This window comes from Schistocerca cancellata, chromosome 6, assembly GCF_023864275.1.
Source record: "Schistocerca cancellata isolate TAMUIC-IGC-003103 chromosome 6, iqSchCanc2.1, whole genome shotgun sequence".
NCBI classification, from domain to species: Eukaryota; Metazoa; Arthropoda; class Insecta; order Orthoptera; family Acrididae; genus Schistocerca; species Schistocerca cancellata.
The window spans coordinates 512,400,884-512,414,129 of NC_064631.1; the positions used below are offsets into that span (position 1 = coordinate 512,400,884).

At 38.2% G+C, this 13,246-nt stretch overlaps 1 protein-coding gene across 3 annotated transcripts in view; it reads left to right on the forward strand.

The window, feature by feature from the left end:
• LOC126190949 (peptidyl-alpha-hydroxyglycine alpha-amidating lyase 1) overlaps positions 1 to 13,246 on the forward strand; it is a 91,125-nt gene that overhangs the window by 35,291 nt on the left and 42,588 nt on the right. For all 3 annotated transcript variants that reach the window (XM_049931594.1, XM_049931595.1, XM_049931596.1), the window contains exons 5-6: positions 9,123 to 9,415; positions 9,519 to 9,728. In XM_049931594.1, the coding sequence (XP_049787551.1) occupies positions 9,123 to 9,415; positions 9,519 to 9,728 (503 nt within the window). The remainder of the gene's footprint in view (positions 1 to 9,122; positions 9,416 to 9,518; positions 9,729 to 13,246) is intronic.

A 13,246-nucleotide genomic window follows, 5' to 3' on the forward strand; every position in this document is an offset into this window, starting at 1 on the left:
GGTATGAGCAATAACTTGCTGTCTGTTGCACACTATAGCCACAGGCATAGCCTCCTACATATTTCTGATGAAGCCCTCCCAGCAGGCACACCGAGTGCACATTGGAATTTTTTCTGGCCCTGGACGTTATTTCCCTAAGGTGCTCCATAAAACGCCTAACATGAGAGCACCCAAATAAACCCCCCTGTCCACGCGTGTGCCTGCTCAGATCCTGCTGAAGTAGTGGCCACTGTCCACTCACAGGGTGAATGGGTGAGGGCAGACAGCCAGCCTTCACATTGACACTCTGTTGTGAGTGAAACAAACATGTAACAAGCTACCAATCACCCTCCCGTGAGCTCATATCTGCCATGTGGGGAATGCAGGAGGATGCTTCGACAGCAGAGCCTGTGGGTGAAACGAGCAACACCTAAAGTGTCCCATGTGATGCGTCAGTTTCTTTGATGCCTTCACAGCCCAAGGCATTAGCCTGCAGATGGCTGACTGTGGCCTTGAGTGTCTTCAGTTGTTCACAAACTGCGGCCAGCTCCTCCTGTGTCCACACACAGCACACGACCACACCCACACCCTATCCACATGAAAACTAAACTATGAAATGAAATAGCAAAAGCTAAATATGTGACTCACTAGCCACCCGGTGCTTCACCGATGAAGGCTGGCAGCTGATTCAGCTGTGGTCTTTTGAGGTTACTGGCTGTCCAGAAACAAACAAACAGACGACGTCTGTGTGAATGTGCATACTACTGTTACAAAAAAAGTTGCTTTACCTCTCAAATACAAAAATATGCAATGAAATTAAGAATTAAACTTTGCAGGTGCACAAAAACACACAAAGAATTTAAGAATTAAACTGAAAACACAAACGGGGAGCTTAATATGCTACTTGCTAGCTTCCAGGTGCTTCATCCTCAAAGGCTTAAGGCTGACTGCATGTGATAAATAGTTACTGCCCATCCAAAACAATAAACAAATGACAACTTGACAACTGCACGAATGTTCATATTGCTGTTGTAAAATGCGTAACTATGCCTCTCAAATACAGAAATATGCAATGAATTTAAGAATTAAACTTTGCAAGCTCGCAAAACATGGAAAGAACCACCCAGTAAAAGTGGAAATTTCACTGGAAAGCCTACACAGGTGAGCAAGGTTTTATGCTCTGAATCCCTCTTATTCCTAACAGCGTATCATTTTGCTTTAAATGTCTACAGTTTACAGTGAGCTTACGTTGTGCCATGATCATAAATAAAGCACAAGGCCAGATGCAGGTGTGGACCTAAGTCTCAGTTGCTTCCTTGCGGCCAGCTCTACATGGCAGTCTCCCATGTAGTGAAGCAAACAAGCTCTTCATTCATATCCTCAATCATACTACTTCAGATGTTGTATACAAAGAAACTTTATAAGTTAAAAACAAATTCCACGTGTAAGAAGCGTCGGGCACAGCAATAAATAACTACCAGGGCAATGCCTGGTTTCTCAGCTAATTATTATTTAGATATAATTCGTTATGGTTCCTAGTGACACTAGGCTTCATTTAAGGTTATGCCCCTGAGAGGTGGCTGGTTGTAGGCACTCTGTGGCACTCATATGCACTGTGTTTTGTCTATTATCTGTATGAAAGGCGATAGGCTGAGCAAAATTGAAGTTCCCGATTCACTTCTAAAATATCTAAATATCTTTCTCCATTTAGAGGCGCTCATTCTTATGGTTTCATTGTTGAAAATCACTATCAATTTACTGGGGTAGGTAGTATGCTGCAAACTTGGTTAGTACACCATGCTAGTTTGGTGAAATATCATCATCCCAAGGTAGTGAATACTAAAGAATGCTTAGCATCATTGGGAAGCATCAGTAAACATCTTGTCTCAGACAGTATCTTTTCCTCGTGATGTTATGTGGACCTAAGTCTCAGTTGCTTCCTTGCGGCCAGCTCTACATGGCAGTCTCCCATGTAGTGAAGCAAACAAGCTCTTCATTCATGTCCTCAATCATACTACTTCAGATGTTGTATACAAAGAAACTTTATAAGTTAAAAACAAATTCCACGTGTAAGAAGCGTCGGGCACAGCAATAAATAACTACCGGGGCAATGCCTGGTTTCTCAGCTAATTATTATTTAGATATCATTCGTTATGGTTCCTAGTGACACTAGGCTTCATTTAAGGTTACGCCCCTGAGAGGTGGCTGGTTGTAGGCACTCTGTGGCACTCATATGCACTGTGTTTTGTCTATTATCTGTATGAAAGGCGATAGGCTGAGCAAAATTGAAGTTCCCGATTCACTTCTAAAATATCTAAATATCTTTCTCCATTTAGAGGCGCTCATTCTTATGGTTTCATTGTTGAAAATCACTATCAATTTACTGGGGTAGGTAGTATGCTGCAAACTTGGTTAGTACACCATGCTAGTTTGGTGAAATCTCATCATCCCAAGGTAGTGAATACTAAAGAATGCTTAGCATCATTGGGAAGCATCAGTAAACATCTTGTCTCAGACAGTATCTTTTCCTCGTGATGTTATCTATTGCCTCTTTTTTTTTTTTCCCCTCTCCAGAGACTTTGGAACATTCTGTATAGTCCAAAACAGGGTGTTCCAACAGTGCCCTACAAAGCAGGAGTGCTCTGGACACTCACTGCAGTGGTTCAGATCCCATATCGTGGGGGTTCTTGAAGTATGAGGTCATCATCCATGTAACGTGTGACTGGCAGATCACAAGATTCTGCTGTGCTGACCAGTTTGATTGATCACAGCAACTGACAGTGCTCCACGATGTGCTAGCCCATTTGATTGTTCACAGAGAGTGACAATTGTCACGAACTGGAACAGCTGGTTCTAGAATAGTATTACTGTTACGCAATTTTAAAATTTTATGTAAGCGTTTAGCAGATCATTATTATTTAGTTTCATAATATTTTACAAGTCTGATTTTAAAGTTCTTGCTGGGAATAGCAGAAAAACTAAGAATATCTTGAAGGAGGTCTTTTAAAAGTTACAAGAAAACCTCATAAATTTTAGGTTAAGTATTTCCTATATCAATTTCTGCTTTAGTTATATATTTCCTTCTGCCTTTTATTACTACTGAAAATTTTGTAAAAAAAAGGCAATGTAATGAAAACTTTAAAAATAATCCTGATAGTTCAGAGAAAGAGAGCTGTACAGCTACCTGTCTAATTTAGAAGATTACTATTCAGGAAGACAATATTATCAATCATCTGTGGCTTCGAAGATGTGCCAGTCCTGATACTGGAATGCTGTTTAAGAAGTATGCCAGTATGGAAAGATGTGGATACTTGCTACCGTCAGGCTATTAGGTTGCTGTCTTCCACAAACTGGAGTTTATCGTTGATATATTTCAAAAATTAATCTGCGGCAATGCCAGTACTCTTATAGATTCATCTTCCAACAAATCTTCAAATTTGTTGAAAAGATCCATCAGGTTGTACATTTATATCTATACCCTGCAAACCACTGTAAGATCCATGGCAGAGGATGCATCCCCTTGTACAAGTTATTAGGATTTCTTTCTGTTCCATTCATTTATGAAGCACAGGAAGAATGATCATTTGAATGCCTCTGTGGGTGTAGTAATTATTGTAGTCTTACCTTAAAAACCCCAATGTGAGTGATCCATAGGGGGTTGTAGTATATTCCTAGAGTAATCATTTAAAGACAGTTCTTGAAACTTTGTAAATAGCCTTTCTCCAGATAATTTACATCTATTGTCAAGAGTCTTCCAGTTGAGTTTTTCAGTATCTCTGTGACACTCTCCCATGGATTAAAGAAGGAAACCTGTGACCTCTTGTGCTGCCCTTCTCTGTATATGTTCAGTATCCCCTGTTAGTCTAAGTTGTAGGGGTCCCACACACTTGAGCAATATTCTAGAAGATTTCTATTTCTTTACATAAAAACTTCCTACTTCATTAAATTTTGAACAGATTTATATCCCTTCATAATATATACACTACAGAGGCTTGTCATCACAGGTAAACCATTTATATAAACAAGACTTTATTAAAAAGTATCACAAAATTGACTTTGACTCTCCTGTACTGCATGGCACACAGTGCATGTACCTGGGAAAACTCATCAATTTGCTGGAGTTGACAGTAAACAAAACAATTACATTTTCTTATTTACAATACTGGTACATATAGCACAATACTGTAATACTTTCAAACAGTGTGTTGTGTACCATAAGGGCAATCTTTGATTAAAAATTGTATCATATCTAATTTTATTTTCTTATGAATATAATAGAGGGAAACATTCCACGTGGGAAAAATATATCTAAAAAGAAAGATGATGAGACTTACCAAACAAAAGCGCTGGCAGGTCGATAGACACACAAACAAACACAAACGTACACACAAAATTCAAGCTTTCGCAACCAACGGTTGCCTCATCAGGAAAGAGGGAAGGAGTGGAAAGACGAAAGGATTTGGGTTTTAAGGGAGAGGGTAAGGAGTCATTCCAATCCCGGGAGCGGAAAGACTTACCTTAGGGGGAAAAAAGGACAGGTATACACTCGCGTCAGCAGTCATTTGTAAAGGCCTTTACAAATGTCTGCTTGTGTCTGTGTATATGCGGATGAATATGTGTGTGTGTGCGCGAGTGTATACCTGTCCTTTTTTCCCCCTAAGGTAAGTCTTTCCGCTCCTGGGATTGGAATGACTCCTTACCCTCTCCCTTAAAACCCAAATCTTTTCGTCTTTCCACTCCTTCCCTCTTTCCTGATGAGGCAACCGTTGGTTGCGAAAGCTTGAATTTTGTGTGTATGTTTGTGTTTGTTTGTGTGTCTATCGACCTGCCAGCGCTTTTGTTTGGTAAGTCTCATCAATTTCTTTTTAGATATATTTATTTTCTTATGGTTGAAGATAGGTGTAAGATTGCACAGGCAGAGAAACTCTATAGAGAACTATAGCCTGACAAGAACCCTCTCTTCCAACTTATTGCAATTACCATTCTACTAACTTATATTCTCCATAGATAGGCAGCATTTCTACTTTATTTTCTTTGGCATGCATTGTAATCACACAAACGTTCATCCGAAGACACATGAGTTAATAATTGGTGTCCATTTTCATTGTGTTTCAATTTATTTACTGTAAACTCCAGCAAGTGAACAAATTATATAACCTCATTTATCTTCGCTGTGTGGTAATAGAGTAAAAGTCAATTTTGTGTTACATTTTTAATAACATCATGATAGAAGGTTGTATACATGGAAGAACCATGGAGATACTAAAAGGTATCAGATAGATTATATAATGGTAAGACAGGGATTTAGGAACCAGGTTTTAAATTGTAAGACATTTCCAGGGGCAGATGTGGACTCTGACCACAATCTATTGGTTATGACCTGTAGATTAAAACTGAAGAAACTGCAAAAAGGTGGGAATTTAAGGAGATGGGACCTGGATAAACTGAAAGAACCAGAGGTTGTACAGAGTTTCAGGGAGAGCATAAGGGAACAATTGACAGGAATGGGGGAAAGAAATACAGTAGAAGAAGAATGGGTAGCTTTGAGGGATGAAGTAGTGAAGGCAGCAGAGGGTCAAGTAGGTAAAAAGACGAGGGCTAGTAGAAATCCTTGGGTAACAGAAGAAATATTGAATTTAATTGATGAAAGGAGAAAATATAAAAATGCAGTAAATGAAGCAGGCAAAAAGGAATACAAACGTCTCAAAAATGAGATCGACAGGAAGTGCAAAATGGCTAAGCAGGGATGGCTAGAGGACAAATGTAAGGATGTAGAGGCTTATCTCCCTAGGGGTAAGATAGATACTGCCTACAGGAAAATTAAAGAGACCTTTGGAGATAAGAGAACCACTTGTATGAACATCAAGAGCTCAGATGGAAACCCAGTTCTAAGCAAAGAAGGGAAAGCAGAAAGGTGGAAGGAGTATATAGAAGGTCTATACAAGGGCGATGTACTTGAGGACAATATTATGGAAATGGAAGAGGATGTAGATGAAGATGAAATGGGAGACACGATACTGCGTGAAGAGTTTGACAGAGCACTGAAAGACCTGAGTCGAAACAAGGCCCCCGGAGTGGACAACATTCCATTGGAACTACTGACGGCCTTGGGAGAGCCAGTCCTGACAAAACTCTACCATCTGGTGAGCAAGATGTATGAAACAGGTGAAATACCCTCAGACTTCAAGAAGAATATAATAATTCCAATCCCAAAGAAAGCAGGTGTTGACAGATGTGAAAATTACCGAACAATCAGTTTAATAAGCCACAGCTGCAAAATACTAACACGAATTCTTTACAGACGAATGGAAAAACTAGTAGAAGCCGACCTCGGGGAAGATCAGTTTGGATTCCGTAGAAATACTGGAACACGTGAGGCAATACTGACCTTACGACTTATCTTAGAAGAAAGATTAAGGAAAGGCAAACCTACGTTTCTAGCATTTGTAGACTTAGAGAAAGCTTTTGACAATGTTGACTGGAATACTCTCTTTCAAATTCTAAAGGTGCCAGGGGTAAAATACAGGGAGCGAAAGGCTATTTACAATTTGTACAGAAACCAGATGGCAGTTATAAGAGTCGAGGGACATGAAAGGGAAGCAGTGGTTGGGAAGGGAAAGACAGGGTTGTAGCCTCTCCCCGATGTTCTTCAATCTGTATATTGAGCAAGGAGTAAAGGAAACAAGAGAAAAATTCAGAGTAGGTATTAAAATCCATGGAGAAAAATAAAAACTTTGAGGTTCGCCGATGAAATTGTAATTCTTTCAGAGACAGCAAAGGACTTGGAAGAGCAGTTGAACGGAATGGGTGGTGTCTTGAAGGGAGGATATAAGATGAACATCAACAAAAGTAAGACAAGGATAATGGAATGTAGTCGAATTAAGTCGGGTGATGTTGAGAGTATTAGATTAGGAAATGAGGCACTTAAAGTAGTTAAGGAGTTTTGCTGTTTGGGGAGCAAAATAACTGATGATGGTCGAAGTAGAGAGGATATAAAATGTAGACTGGCAATGGCAAGGAAAGCATTTCTGAAGAAGAGAAATTTGTTAACATCGAGTATAGATTTAAGTGTCAGGAAGTCATTTCTGAAAGTATTTGTATGGAGTGTAGCCATGTATGGAAGTGAAACATGGACGGTAAATAGTTTGGACAAGAAGAGAATAGAAGCTTTCGAAATGTGGTGCTACAGAAGAATGCTGAAGATTAGATGGGTAGATCACATAACTAATGAGGAAGTATTGAATAGGATTGGGGAGAAGAGAAGTTTGTGGCACAACTTGACCAGAAGAAGGGATCGGTTGGTAGGACATGTTCTGAGGCATCAAGGGATCACCAATTTAGTATTGGAGGGCAGCGTGGAGGGTAAAAATCATAGGGGGAGACCAGAAGAATGTAGGTTGCAGTAGGTACTGGGAGATGAAGAAGCTTGCACAGGATAGAGTAGCATGGAGAGCTGCATCAAACCAGTCTCAGGACTGAAGACAACAACAACAACAACAACATGTTTATGTGAATGCTACAGTGTGATAGATTCTTGAACAGGTCCTGAATTGTCAAATAAAAAGAAAAAATACGGGGTGCTCCTCTAAAAAGATACACTGCTGTTTATGTCTTTGTAACAAACAAAGTTAGCAGAAAGAAAATCTTGATGTTTTCCCCTGATAGCAACACATCATTTGCTTGATTGACTTCTTTTTATTTCTCTATTGGACAAAAACTTACTTGAAGTGGTCAAGGCAAATGGTACTCCCTGCGTTAAAGTCTGCCCAAGTAGAAATTTGAAGACTTGAAGTTGTAAGAATTCTTTCTTCTGAAAAACTTTTGACATTTTTTGGGTGTGTTGCATGCAGATTTATTTGTTCTTTACTTGATTTTTGGCAATAGGCTTTAAGTGAAATAACAGCCAAACAAGATATGTGATGTCAATAAATATAATATAATTGACGGGTATATATTCATAGTCTATATTCATAGTCAACATAAAAATGGAAAACAATGAAATACAACAAAAGTAAAAAAGTAAGTGAAAAGTAAGCCATCAGAAAATAACACCAATTTGGGGAAAGAATGAAGCTATTTTTTTACTGTGCCAAGTGATTTACATAGCTTTCCATCTCTCTCACTGTACTAAAATTGTCTGTCATTTCAGCATGTGGCGTAAAGTATTATCTGCCAATGCTGTGTAGCAATTGAGTATGGACTTGAAACTGAGTTATTTATGATATAATGGCTGATATGTGATCATAAAGTAATGAGCTTTCTGATAGAAAGTGTAAGTATGGCAAAACATTGAAATTGTTTCAGAAAAGTAAACTAATATATTTGAATGATGGTCCGAGTAGGACATTATTAATTGAAGAAACGGCTGTTGTTTGAGGGTGACTTAAGCAGCAACTGCAGTAGCAGATAAGTAATTAGACAATGGAGAATCTGGGCAGAATACACAGTTGCTCCCTCCTTTTAGATGAAAAAACATTTAATCGATTTCCAACTTGGGTATCTGATGTGCAGTATCCCTTTATCACAACCACGTTCCTTGAATATATAATTTTAATTCATTTTTAGCTCCTGGTTAATTTGCATTACTTTGTTTTCTCTTTGGAGGGGATGGTTTATTATCTGCTGTCAGCCCGTCAGTGCCATAAATTTTTTTTGTCAGCAAGGCTTTTCAAAAATTAGTAGGGTATACTCTTAATTTATTTTTTGTTTATTAATTTTGCTGTGTACTATTATGACTAGTGCAGTAGCAATAAAATCAAATTTTAATAGACAGAATGTCATTTACTGTACTGCAAAGTTTGACAGTAGGCATATTTTTGTACAAATTTATTGATCACCTATGAGATGTTATGGATCTATTGGGCATATATTGCGTGCAGTGTAGACATGTGTGTCTATTCGTACTAAACAATTGTGGGAGTTCATAAGATGGTATACACAGTCACGTGATACGACTACTGTATTCATATAAGTTTTGAAGGCTGCACTGTTTGTTGTGTGGTTGGTCACATTAGTTCACTGTTGTACATATACTGAAGGTGAAAGAGGTCCCACATTTATGTTACTAACGTGGCAATAATTTAGGGTTCATAACATGTATGCACAAGTTGTACTGTAATGTATTTTGTTATTACTCATTTCAGATTTTATCTTCCACATGGCCTAACAGTGGATTCTGAAAATAATGTATGGGTAACAGACGTAGCTCTGCATCAAGTATTTATGTTCAAAAGGAATCAATGGAAGAAACCAGCTTTAATTCTTGGCACAAAATTTGTGCCAGGAAATGATGATACACATTTTTGCAAGCCTACAGATGTTGCTATATTGTCCAATGGAGACTTTTTTGTTTCTGATGGTTATTGTAACAGCCGAATTATTAAATTCGATATCAGTGGGCAAAAACTTATGGAATGGGGCCGTAATATACTGCAAGGTAATGATAGATAAGTATTACTTTCTGTATTTGTTTTTCTTTGCATTTGACATAGAAAAAAACTATAACGGAGATATTATGTTCTGTATGAACTATTTTACAGGTTCTTTGGATGGCATAGGCTTGACAGCATATACTTTCAGTTTGCCCCACGCACTTGCGGTAGCTGAAGAAAAGGAAACACTTTTCCTCGCTGATCGTGAAAATGGACGTATTCTCAGTTTCAACATCACATCTGGATACTTTTTATATGAAATACAGTCTCCTGATATGGGTCACAAACTGTTTAGTGTTGCCTACTCTCCATCACAAGGTATGCACATCAGTTTATTACAATAACAAAATTAATAGACATAAAAAGAACAAGAGAGAGAGAGAGAGAGAGAGAGAGAGAGAGAGAGAGAGAGAGAGAGAGAGAGAGAGACATGGCGACAGAGTTCTTTTATGTAGGTGACAAGTCAATGTAAAAAATTAATAACACACTGTTGAAGAAAAGACAGTTTGAAAAATGAAACTGTATAACAGAGAATATTGTAAAGGTTAGATAGAGGAGGGGAGGGATGCATACTTCATCTTCCATCACACATAATATCTTGAGCCCAAATAATTTGAGTTTTTTTTTTACCACTTGAAGATTTTGTGTGTATTGGACGAGGGACATTAAGTAAGTAATGCAGCGCTTTTTCTGAAAGCAGGTCAGTTTTATTCTCGATTCCAATACACCATATTGTTCCCTATTAGTTTGCTACAAAATCCTATTTTTCAACATAATCTCTATTCAACGTGACGGCGTTATGTCACCTTACTGGTAGCACCTGTATGCCTACATGGTACCAATCGACTGGTCAGTGTCAGAGCTAACATCTTGCTGCATCAGTAACCTCCCATCATATGCGTACTGCTTCCTGTGGAGTGCATCCTTCATTGGGCCAAACAGATGGAATTCGGAAGATGCGATATCTGGGCTGTAATCTGGATGAGGAACCAAGTGGGCACACACCCTTGAGTGCCCCAACTGGTGGATGAATATGTCAGCACTACCAACAGACACATCCAGTTGTCCAGCAAGTTGTTTGACTGTGATCCGACGATCACCTCAAATAAGAATGTCTGCATGTTCCAACACGGCTGTATATGGCTAGCTGGCACGTGGGAGATTGGACAGGATTGCACTACCTTTGTTTCAGTGATGACAGACATCTTGCCCAACGGCTAACCATGCTTTGTTTCACTACTAGGTCTCCGCAGACATTCTACAAGGCCTATGAATATTTGTGGTGCTCTGGTTTTCCACCAAAAGAAACAAAATGACAACTCTCCTCTGTTACAGACGCCAGTTTGAAGGCTATGTATAGTGCTGCTGCCTACAAATTCACAGGACCTGTTTCAGTCTTTGTATTAGACCATTATCAGGCACATCCACCAAGCAAGGTGATGTGGTGGTTAGCACACTGGACTCACATTTGGGAGGACAACGTTTCAAACCTGTGTCCGACCGTCCTGATTTAGGTTTTCCGTGATTTCCCTAAATCGCTTCAGGCAAATGCCGGGATGGTTCCTTTGAAAGGGCATGGCCGACATCCCTTCCCTTGCTTCCCTAAACTAAGGGGACTGACGACTTCACTGTTTTGTGTTACACCCAGGTATTTGTATGAGTTGGCCAATTCCAACAATGACTCATTGGTATTATAGTCTAGGATACTATGTGTTTTTGTTCTGTAAACTGCAAAATTTTACATTTCTGAACATTTAAAACAAGTTGTCAATCTTTGCACCACTTTGAAATTTTATTAAGATCTGACTGAATACTTATGCAAATTCTTTCTCGTAGTACTTCATTACAAATAACTGCATCACCTGCAAAAAACCTGATTTTACAATTAATATTATCTGCAAGGTCATTAATTTACAACATGAACAGCTTCTAGTGTGATATTCACCGGAGTTGTTGGCAATCTATTCTTGTATGAATTTTTGAACTCCCCTCCCACTCCTCCCCTGGCCCACACCCAGTGTCTCGCATGTAATATTCTGTTGATATGCAAGTTTATCTCACCATCTTTCCACTTTTCTATTAGAATTCTATCAGCACATGTAGAAATTATCTCCTATTCTTTAATGGATTTAATTACTATTTTACTTTTTGAGTTTCCCCTGTGAGTCATTCATATTTCATTCCTTCTTTAAAGAGCTTTGGAGAGCAACCAAAACTTTCTTACTTGTTCACTAAACTATGGTGAACAGCTTGCGGGGGCCTTCCAGAAAATGGATTTCTGCCAGATGGGTTATGTCACCATAATTATGTAACAAGCGAGTACAAACAGCAGTTTTCAAAATGAATCAAATACAGAATTAACATTTTGTGTTTTATGTTCCAGCAAATGCCAATCAGTCTCTCAGAGAATAATAGCCAGTTCATATTCCAGATAGCACACTGCTTCCATTTTGTAGTTGAAATATTCTGTTGCTAGCGATACTTGATGTAACGATCAAGTAGTTACCAGCCACATTTTTTGAAAAGTATAGAGAACACAGCATCAGCAGAAACTTGCTTCTATTCATATTAATTGAAATGTTCTTTTTTATTTGAAAGAAGGCATTTTTCTTTCGGTATTAAAATTGTTCATTTTCAAATTTCAGAGTTTTTTTATTAGTTATAAAAGTGCACTCAGACTGTGAATTAGTACACAAGTTTATGCAAGTCTCTTTCTTCCAGTCTTCATTGTAGTCTGTTATAGTTTTTGTTTCTATGTACTTGTTAAGAGTGCGATCTTTTTTACCCCCTTGCCCACTACATTTACTTTTCTTCACTCGGTTCGTGGGATTTGTTGTTGACTTATTTTATGATGAAACCTGTTAATTGCGAGTCCTGTTGGCACTATTTTGTCCACTCAAATATAAAACACACTAGAGACCAAAAATAGCTGTCCATCAGTTATGACTTTCTACTGTACATACATAATTTCTAGTGAGTGAGATTGCACATTGGCTAATGTACTGGACTTGCAGTCATGAGGGTCAGGATTCAAATACCAATTTGGCCATCCAGATGTACATTTTCCTAAATCAGTGAAGGCAAATGCTGAATGTCCTTATGAAGAAGAGAGAACCACCTTTTTCTCCATCTTTAATTTATCGTAACATGACCTTGCCACTGATAAGAAGACCAACTTTAATTTTTGTAATCCAGAAATATGTAAGATTGATTCTAATTAGTCAGATGGGTTAGGAATCCACTTTTCAATTGGAAAAGAAATATTTCAGTGGGCTAGTTAATAGTTTTCTAACTGAAAAAAAGAACAACAAACTCTGCCAAAACTGTCACATTTTCCAATAAAAACAAATATCATGTTTTGCAAACAAGTGACTGTGATAATGACTCTCCAAATGATTATGGACTTTTAAAAATCATTGAACTGAAAATGAATAGTGTTTTGCAAAAAATGTCAACAACAAATACAGATTATCAAGGAAAAAGTGTAATGTACTATTACTAACAGACAGTCATGGCAGAAATCTATCCAGCATGCTCTGTGAGGAGACATAGCAGTGACTGGTGTAGTGAAACCAGGAAAAAGATGTAAAAATGTTGTAGACAGTAACTCTCAGATGAAATTAATGCAGGAAAATGACTTTATTGTCTGTATAATGGGTTCAAATGATGTGGCAAAAAATGAAGCAGAGGTTTGCGCGAAAATGCTGCAGAATTTTTTACAAGCTGACAAATGCAAAAACACAGTAGTTGCTACACTGCCTCATAGGCACAATCTAATTTATAATTCGTGTGTAAACAAAGAAATTCGGAAAACAAACATTAAAATAAGGAAACTG